Source organism: Uranotaenia lowii, chromosome 3 (genome assembly GCF_029784155.1).
Source record: "Uranotaenia lowii strain MFRU-FL chromosome 3, ASM2978415v1, whole genome shotgun sequence".
Classification (NCBI taxonomy): Eukaryota; Metazoa; Arthropoda; class Insecta; order Diptera; family Culicidae; genus Uranotaenia; species Uranotaenia lowii.
In genome coordinates this window covers 285087313-285097625 of record NC_073693.1, presented here as the reverse complement: position 1 = coordinate 285097625, position 10313 = coordinate 285087313, and the positions used below count along the sequence as shown (strand labels likewise).

General features: G+C 38.5%; 2 protein-coding genes across 2 annotated transcripts; both read left to right on the top strand.

The window, feature by feature from the left end:
- The first annotated feature begins 5057 nt into the window (after positions 1–5057).
- Positions 5058–7001, top strand: LOC129753525 (uncharacterized protein K02A2.6-like). The gene has a single exon (XM_055749349.1). The coding sequence runs from the start codon at positions 5058–5060 to the stop codon at positions 6999–7001; it is 1944 nt and encodes a 647-aa protein (XP_055605324.1).
- Positions 7002–7375: 374 nt separating this feature from the next.
- On the top strand, positions 7376–8953 carry LOC129753524 (uncharacterized protein K02A2.6-like). The gene is made up of 2 exons (XM_055749348.1): positions 7376–7962; positions 8053–8953. Exons 1-2 carry the CDS (start codon positions 7391–7393, stop codon positions 8951–8953), a joined length of 1473 nt encoding a protein of 490 aa, XP_055605323.1. The 5' UTR covers positions 7376–7390.
- The last annotated feature ends 1360 nt before the right edge of the window (positions 8954–10313 follow it).

Below are 10313 nucleotides of genomic sequence, written 5' to 3'. Positions count from 1 at the left end.
CAAGGTACGGTCATCGCGTTCCCCTACCTACACACGCTCGTTTTCATCTAACCATATTTGGTTCAAAAATAACCATTTTATGACATTTGCCTCAGAACTACCAATATGGTTATTTTTTATGAATTTTTCCATAATAAATTTCAACCATTTTGGAACTTCTCGGGTATAAACCAGAAAATGGTTGAAGACGTCTTTTCATCGCCATTTTGAAAGCGACCAACATCGCAGCCGAACGCGTATTTAAAAATCTATTTTCCCTCGTAACTCAATCAAGTTTTCGAGTTAATCATATTGAATCCTTAGGAGATCATGAAAAGTAAGTGATTTGCTGTAAATTTTCGTCATAACAATAATCTTAATAATCAACAATTAAAAATTTCAGGGCACCGAATGGACATCGCTTCAGGTCCAATGAACATCGCTCCAGGTGGACTAATTGCATCGAAACAATCAGATTGCGAGGACTCACTAACGTTACCTGGCCACAGAAGCAGCAGACGAAATCGAGGACTGGGAGATACTTCCGATGATAACTATATATTCCCATTATTTTTAGAAGGTGATAGCCCTTCCGCAGGATTACCAAGGTTGGTTACGATTTTTTTTTGTTTTTCAGAACATGTCAGTAGCGCCAGATGATTCCAACCTCAACAAACTAATCAAAACGCTCCTTCTAAGCCGCTTCCGTTACGGCAATCCAACAGCACAGATCCTCCGACCCTTCCTCCGGCAGCGGCAGGTGGTATAAAAGTTTTTCTCTTACGAAATTTTTTTACTACCCGGAAGAAGCCTAAACGGGCCATCATTTTTGTAAACACATCACCTGCCGGTCGTAGATGAACCTCCTCAAATAACAGCAGATTCCGCTAGAGCTACGACTCAGTCATCACTCAGCTATGGCTCACTAACCAAGGTACACGAGATCACCGCTTCCGTCACGGCGGAACTTCTGCTACCGCGGGTGTTAAGGCTATTGTTGCTGTTCGTTCATAGCCTGAAGTTTTCTGTTCCTGCTTAAAAAATCATATTTTTTTTATTAACATACTTCGGTAAAAATATATTTATTAAAATGTATTATGTATTTACAAGAAATAAAGAAACAAACACGAAAAACCGTTTTTTTCCTAATTATGTAGATAATTTTAAAATATGCAGGTCGCTAAAAACTGCCTTGTAGAATACGGTTGAAAAATAACCTTTTTTCAACTTCTCCGCTAGAATCCCATTCGGTTGAAAAATAACCATATTCAAGCTTCTCCCCCAGAAGTCATTTTATGACTTCTCATGGAGAACTCATAAAATGACATTTCCCGGGAAAAGGTGAAAAATGGTTATTTTTGAATCTTAAATGGTTTAATAATTTCTAGCATGCAAGTAACATTGCACCCCTTATGCCATTAAGTCCACCCGGGGCCCTTTGAACTTTATTCCCACACACTATATTCAATGGTGATTATATTATTTCAATGCAATTGCGGCGAGGTGAACTTATTCTAAGGTAGAAATATTTAAGATATTGTGAAGAATATAGCTGGATAGATGAAGCGAGTGCGCTTCGTAGAAGAAGTGAAAAGGTAGAGAAGGATGTAAGTGGAGGGCAATTTGTGTAGAAAGCTCAAAACTGATCGGATAAACTTTTGCTAGGCTCACTGACTGCCCAAGTAACCATAAGCACTAAAGCTTTGCATTTTTATAGCTTTACACCAGCATTCAAAGGCTAAATTACACTATATCAGCACATCAAGTGCAATTTTGCATTACAACAGCCCTTCGAGTGCTATGCTGCATCATGTTAGAATTATACCACTCTTTTAAAATGCAACTCGCATTCTATCAGCTTTGCACAATGCTTTTGAAATGCAACATTGCTCTAAATCAGAATAACAAATGCTATATTTTCTAAGCATTAAATTGGCATCACACAAGCTTGCTTTAATGCTTTTAAGCACTATGTAAGCTAGACCGCTGCAAAAACTGACTTTTTGCTCCCATGTGTTTTTCCGATTCCGTTTTGCTCTCCAATCATCTGTGTTAAATATAAGATGATTTGGTTCATCCCTGAATTAGCGCAACGGTTTTTAAATTTGTATGGAAATTAGTATGGGGAAAGTTTTTTTTCTAGATTAAAATCGCTAGGGAAGCGATGTAGGGTTTTATGGAAAAAATAACTTCTTCATTGGGTTACTGTATTCTTAAACTTCAATTTTTACTAAGGTTACTTTCAGCTAGATGCTACCAGAAAAAAGTTAAAGCAATCTGTAAAATAAAAATCATTCATAGTAGATCAACAGTCAAAACTGTCAGCAGCACTGGAATCATGAACTTGCATGCAATTTTCCTAGCTAAATACTTGAATACAAGCTACTGCGTGGCATACACAAAGGCGTTTTAAATCGGGTAACGCAGATAGAAAAAAAACTACAGCACTATGTAGAAAGTAAGATACAAACTTTTTGAGATTATTGAAGATATACGGTGATAGATGTGGTGAAACGTTCCCGAAATTCACAACCAAGTTGAAAAATAGGATAAAGTTACGCATGTGGTATACCTATTTATTCCGCGGGCGGTCAAATGACGGTAAACACTTTCCCCTAAAACTCTCTTGTTTCTCGACCGATTTCTACAAAGTTTATAGTTTTGGAAAGCTCGTAATGTGACTTAAATACGAATTTCAGCTACAATTATTTTTCTCAAAGTTATTCGAAGTCGAAGAAAAAAATTCGTAAAACAGGATTCGGGAAAGGCTCTAAAGCAGTTATTAAGGACTCGAAAAGAATTTCACTCAGTGCCTGAGAACGTTGCGATCCAGTGCAAAGCCAATTCTAGGTGCTAGAATAGTCTCAAAAAAGGCAGATTGATAAAAAGTTAAAAAAGAAACAGCTACCTTTGAAAAGTCGTCAAAAATTCTGAAATCCAAAGATGCCAAAATGTCACAAATTACGTCAAATTTCCATTTCACTTTACACAAATTTTCTAATGTAACGGGAACAGCTTTGGCGGTTGATTTATTAAAAATTACGGTTTACCAGTTTTTTACATTTTTAGTGGCCATGATCTTAAGAAATTTTCAAAAAATATTTCCATATGTGTAACATATAGCTTCTAATTTCAGCGTTCTCAGGCACTAAGTAATTTTTTTTTTCGAGTACTTAATAACTGGTTTATAGCCTTTTTCCCGAAGCCTGTTTTTTCGATTGTTTTTTTCTTCGACTTTGAATTACTTTGAGAAAAATAATTGAAGTAAAATTTTATCTGAAAACCGTATTTGAGTCAATTCACGAGCTTTCCAAAATTATAAACTTTGTAGAAATCGGTCGAGAAACAAGAGAGTTTTAGCGGAAGAGGTGTTTGCTGTCATTTGACCGCTCGCGGTATGAACAGGTATACAAAAAATGTCGATATGTTTAGTGTTAAATTTGCAATTGATCATCTGAACTTCATTTTTGTATAAATTTAACACAATACATACAGTTTTTGTGAATTAATGATTGAAAACACGATAAATAACGCATTTTTTTTTAGAATAAATCAACTTAATTTATGGTTTCGGACCTGATTATAACATTTAAAAAAAAATCATTTCCTGTGGATACTGTGAATTAGTTAAAGCAAATGATTCAAGAGGTTGTTTACCGAAATCGATTGAAAATTATATAAGTTATGATTGTTTTACTGTAATAATGATGCTTTTTCTCTAAATAATACCACCATAGTGTAAAGTAAAGTAACTAAACTTAGTTTATGAAGAATTCAACATTATAAATCTTCACCTGTTAAACGGACTGACTTTGGACTGATTTCTGACCGATTTCGGACCGATTCGTGACCGTTCCTTCGATCTGGGAAGGAATAACTTGCATGCAAGTTTTCAGCCAGCGATGCCATGAGTGAAGCAAACTCGTCTGAGTTTTTGATAAATCTTTTCTAAATTCCAAATAACTTTGTTGTGTTACATCTAAGCATCATAGTACCTTCACATCATTTGTAGAGATTAATTCGAGGAATAGTATTCAGCCTTTTTTTTATTTTTCCGAAGTTTCTGTAAATCTGTAACGATTTTTGAATAAAAAAAATTGATTTTCCATGTAATTCTCCATACAAAATTAAAACTCTTTGCGCTAAATCAGGACTCAATGTATCGCTTCCAAACTTTACGGAGATTTTTGTATGTGAAAATACCATCAAAAAATGGTATGGGAGTTGTAATAACTCATAAATTTCAGATTTCCCATACAAAGCCTGCAGCGGTCTAATGTAAGCACTACAGTGACATTAGGCCAAAGCACATTAGCATTGATTGATGCTGAATCAATGCAAATTCAGGGCACCGGTTGCTGGAAATTTGATTCAAATAGGTCTTTTTTTTCAAAGATTTAACGCGGACCTGATAGGTTCACAGGCAGAGTCAATGTCAAATGTCAGAGCCACATATGTCATGAGTTCGATTCCAGGTCATTTTCAGCTGAAAAATAAAAAAAAATATGTAGAAAATTCAATCCGAGAGATCTCCTCAATATGCATAAGCGAATATAAAAATAATTACAAATTTAGTATCATGGCCGAAAAATTAACCGAACAAAAATCCAAAATAATTTTTTTTTCGCATGGTCGAACGCCATTTGCATTTTCTCAGCATTTCGCCCGCCAAGCTTGTAGCATCAACCAATGCTATAGTGCTTTTATAGGGTTATACCAGTTTCTGCACTAATGCAGCAGTTAATTTCGCCAAACCTGGCTCACAGAGCTAAAATGATGCACAGTGTTGTGATAGCTTGGCAACACTGATCCTTCATTATATGCGAGTGTAACTAGAGAGAACAAGAAGAGGATTATTAATAAAGAACCTATCGTAAAAGCCACACGCGTCGTGTTTCAATCCCAACATTTTTGGCGACGAGGATGGGATTGAATTCGTTTTTTAACGGTTCTAAAAGTTAAAATGATTAAATTCGAGTGCAATTAATACAACTACGCGAGCGAATCCAAGATTAAATTCGATTTTAGTGTTCGAAATCGCAAAAGAAGGGTAGCATAACCTCAAAGTGAAAAAAAAGATGGATCCCTCCAAAGCGGCTCTGTTGCCGTTCGATGTTTCGGATACTGGTTCAACCGGAACCAGATGGACGAAATGGAAGAGATCGTTAGAGTTATTCCTTGAAGTGAATTGTATTGTGCTACCATCCAGAAAACGGTCGTATTTGTTGCATTATGCCGGGACCGAAGTCCAGGATATTTCTTATAATTTGGAAGGGCATGACGCGGTTGCTCCCTACGGCACAGATGTGTATCGAGAAGCTATTCGTTTGTTAGACAATTATTTCGCGCCATTAACGAGCATTCCTTTTGAGCGTTTCAATTTTCGGAGAATTAAACAACAAGATGGCGAATCTCTTGATAAGTTTATTCAGCGACTCAGAGACCAGGGACGTCTTTGTGGCTACGGTGAAGCTCTGGATATGCGTATAACCGAGCAAGTGTTTGACAATAGTAATTCGGACGCATTAAGAGAAGTGATTCTTAAAAAGAAGCTCATGACGGTTCAAGAGATCGCAGAGGAAGGTCGAATCTTGGAAACATTAAAAGTGAATAAAGAACTTTTGAAAAAGCCGACTGATGAAAACGCTATCGGCCTAGTACGAAGAAACAAAGAAGAACACTGCTATAGATGTGGTGAACAGGGCCATTTTGCCAACAATAAAAAGTGTCCAGCTATGTCGGAATTCTGTAAGAAATGCAACCGCAAGGGACATTATGCGAATCAGTGTAAAACAAAATATAAAAGTGCTGGGGAGCAATCGCGAAGCAAAAATAGGGTCCGACAAGTGAGATGTAGTGACAAATCGAGTTCCTCGGGATCTGACTCGGAAGAATCCGACAACCAGCTAGCTCAAGTATATGCAGCTGAGTTAGCATCGGACGTGGTGACGTGTTTCGTGGGGGGAGTCAAACTTAATTGGGTGGTTGACTCCGGGGCTCATGTGAACGTTATAAACCGGGAAACTTATAAACTGCTTCGAAAAAATGGATGTATAATGACCAAATCGGAGAGGTCATCTAAAGAACTGAAAGTGTACGGTGATGGAAGACTAAAAGTGTATAAAGTGATTAAAACCGATATTGCTACAAAGAGCAAAACAGTGCATCATGAAATCTACGTAGTAGAAACGAAAAGAGGAGCTAACCTTCTAAGCAAGAAAACATCGATGGAGCTAGGACTACTGGAGATCCATGGCGAAATTTTCAACATCGGGAAACCTTGTGAGCCATCCATTGGCAAGCTCAAACATGTACAGGTGGAGATAAAGATTGATAGTGCGATTCCTCCAGTTCAACAGTCCTGTCGTCGACTTCCAATACCGCTTCAACCTTTGGTGGATGGGAAATTGGAAAGCTTATTGAAGCAAGACGTAATCGAACCCGCACCTTTGGATATAACGTGGGCTTCTCCATTGGTGGTAACGCCGAAAGACGGTGGTCGAGATGTACGAATCTGCGTGGACATGCGAAAAGCCAACAAGGCAATTATTCCGGAAAAGCATCCATTGCCAACGTTCGAGGAAATAATGCCCCACTTGGACGGCTGTAAGTTATTCAGTAAAATAGATCTCGTGAAAGCATTCCACCAAATCGAGCTTGCTCCCAACTCACGGGACATAACGACCTTTGTTACTCAAGATGGCTACTATCGCTACAAAAGGTTAATGTTTGGAATGAAGGTCGCAGCTGAAATATTCCAGCGTTGTATAGAGCGAGTGCTAAAAGGGTTGAAAGGAGTCAAGGTTTTTATTGACGACATTCTGGTGTACGCATCAAGTAAAGGCGAACACGATATCCGACTGAAGGCAGTACTAGACCGACTAAAGGAATTTGGATTCACGATAAACGAGGCCAAGTGCGAATACGGAAAATCATCCGTTGTATTCATGGGTCACCTGCTATCAAACAAAGGTATCCTTCCATCGGACGATAAGGTGAGTGCCATTAAAAATTTTCGATGACCTCAAAATGCTACCGAAATGCGAAGCTTTCTGGGCTTAGCCAATTATGTCGGTAGATTCATACCAAATCTATCGACATTAAGCGCCCCACTTAGAGACATGACGATCAAAAACACGAAATTCCGATGGAATTCAGCAGCCAAAATTGCTTTCACACAAATTAAAGAAGCGTTAGCCAACCCAAAGCACCTTGCGTACTATGGCACCCAGTACCCTACGATATTAGTAACTGACGCTAGCGATACGGGATTAGGCGCAGTACTCAGGTAGTAAGATCGAAGCCCAGACCCATAAGTTATGCGAGTAAAAGTCTTTCCAAAACCGAAAAAAAATACTCAACTCTAGACAAAGAAGCATTAGCCATAGTGTGGGCGACAGAGCGCTATGAAATGTATCTTCGAGGACTAGACTTTACGATCGTAACGGACCACAAGCCTCTAGTAAAAATATTCAGTGAGTCTTCGAAGCCAAACCAACGCCAAGAAAGATGGGTCCTCAGAATGCAATCTTTCCGGTACAGTATTGTTTATTCACCGGGAGAGACAAACATTGCCGATCCCTTGTCGCGTCTTTCCGAATGCGATATAGCAAAAACATTCGACAAACAAACAGAACATGTTTTAAGCGCTATAGTTGAAGTTACTAAACCAACTGCCCTGACTATGTCCGAAATCGTTCGTCAATCCCAGGAAGATGAACAAATCCAATGCGTGATGCGCGCATTGATAGATGGCGACTGGGACTCGGTTCCTAAAGGGTTTCTTCCATTCAAGACCGAGTTATGCTCAGTGAGAGACGTACTGCTACGAGCTAACAAAATTGTGATCCCAGAAGGACTTCGAGCCGGTGTGCTGGACCTTTCCCACGTAGGGCACCCTGGAAAAGAGAAAATGAAACGTCGATTGAGAGCTGCTGTGTGGTGGCCGGGGATAGACATGGATGTGGAGAAAAAATGCAGAAGGTGCGTAGAATGTCTAATGGTCAGCCTACCCAATAAACCAGAACCACTCCGTATTCGTGAATTGCCGTCAACTGCTTGGTTCCATTTAAGCGCTGATTTCTTAGGTCCTCTGCCAAACGGAAAATATATCTTCGTTTTGGTGGATCTGTATAGTCGATTTGTGATTGCTGAATTTATGACCAGAACTACTTCCGCCGATGTTATCCGCTTCCTAAAACAAGTCTTCACTAGAATGGGCCTCCCAACAGTTTTGACCACAGATAATGCGAAAAACTTTTCAAGCCAAGAACTCAAGGACTACTGCGTTGACTTCGGTATAAAACTGTCACACACAACACCTTACTGGCCAAGCGCAAACGGAGAAGTTGAGAGGCAGAACCGATCTCTGTTGAAGGTTTTAAAAATTAGCCAACAGAAAGGTACAAATCTGGAGGAAGCCCTACAGGAATACTTATATATGTACTCTGTAACACCTCACAGCGTGACCGGGGTTGCCCCCGCAACATTAATGTTCGGTAGGCGATTCCGTGATCTGTTTCCACATTGGAACGAAGTTGAAACCTTGGACGAAGAAATGCGCGATAGAGATAACATCATCAAACACCAAACGAAGGAGAGTCGGGACAGACGAGTGGGAGCCAAGGAAGCATCTATCCAGGTGGGAGACGAGGTGCTAATGAAAAACACGCTGCCAAGAAATAAACTGTCTCCAACTTTCTTGCCGACTCCTACAACAGTAACTGCCAAGCACGGTAGCTCTATCACCGTAAAGGCTCCATCCGGACAAGAGTACACACGGAACAGCTCACATCTTAAACTCATACCACGAACACAGGAAGAACGTAACTCGGTGTCATCGGATGCCTTTGAAGCTGAAGAGTGGAATAAGGATTCGTCAGGATGCAGCCGCTCCCGTCCAACGCGTATCACATCTGCACCTAAGAGGTTCGAGGACTACATCATGCAACCGGCAGATAGTGTCTTCGAATAAACAATATGAGATATGTTGTGATAGCTTGGCAACACTGATCCTTCATTATATGCGAGTGTAACTAGAGAGAACAAGAAGAGGATTATTAATAAAGAACCTATCGTAAAAGCCACACGCGTCGTGTTTCAATCCCAACACACAGAATCAAGCACTATACACAGAAAAAAAATCTGAATCCTTAACGACACTGAAATTGAAAACCTTTATTATTACATGACATGGAACGCGATTTATTGATGTAAATTTACAAAATAAAAACTGTTGAATCCTTAACAGCACTGAATTCTAATGACACAAATATTACTTGACACGGAACGCGATGATTTGATGCAAATTTACATCACATATGATGTAAATAAAAAGAAGCATCACATACGACGGAATTTTCAGTGCGAATTAAATATTACACGTCTTAATATTTTACATGTCTTTCAAATTTTACACGTCTGTTGAGATTGCAGACGTGTAATATTCAAATCGCACTGAAAATTCCATCATATGTGATGCTTCTTTTTCGTTACATCATATGTGATGTAATTTTCAATTTTTTTTTGGTTACACGAAATTCTCAACAACACTGAATTGGAAATTTCTCAAAATTACACGACATAAAATATTACAATACACTGAACGTGATAATGTCATGTAAAATTATAAACTGTGAAGAACAAGACCAGACAAATGTGACAAAAACTGTTAAGTCGTGCGCCAAAGTATTTTCCCCGCGCGCGAGTAAGTTAATCGGTGTTGATGGTTCCCGGAGATATCCGAAAAGCAGGGATGCGGTTCTGGAAGCGGATCCACGGTGTTCAACATTGGATCCGGTACTTCGCGGAAAAAATAAAAGAAATAAAATATAATGTGTGTTAAAAAAAATTTTGTCGCTTAATAAAATGAATCATATTAATTATAGATGAGTTTTATTTTCATTAAGAGACGTGAAAATTCCAGTATTGAATCATATTAACAATAAATAAAACAAAACAAATTCCAATTGGAAAGTTTTTCTTCCAACATTCAGTGATTTTATAATTTACATCATTTTTATTTTACACGTTGCTAAATTTTACATCATTTTTTATTTTACACGTTCCAAATATACTGGCGTGTAATTTCAACTAGCACTGAATATTCCGTCATATATGATGCTTCTTTTTATTTACATCATATGTGATGTAATTTTACAGATTTTTTTGGTAGTGTGTAGCTGACGCTAGAGCAAAGTTGATGCTAGATTTTAGTGCTTATGGTTACTTGGGTAGTTTGCCTCCAGGTGAAAAAAAATACGGTATAAGTTACAGCTAATTTTGTGAGGCGACCTCAAAATTTCCCAAATTTACTAAAATATAGCTGTATCTCT

Bases quoted from the DNA above. Each gene is read 5' to 3' on its own strand.
- LOC129753525 (XM_055749349.1), top strand. From the start codon at position 5,058: ATGGATCCCTCCAAAGCGGCTCTGTTGCCGTTCGATGTTTCGGATACT.
- LOC129753524 (XM_055749348.1), top strand. From the start codon at position 7,391: ATGTATCTTCGAGGACTAGACTTTACGATCGTAACGGACCACAAGCCT. The intron at 7,963-8,052 runs GTGCGTAGAATG...GTTCCATTTAAG, and splicing joins GTGGAGAAAAAATGCAGAAG to CGCTGATTTCTTAGGTCCTC.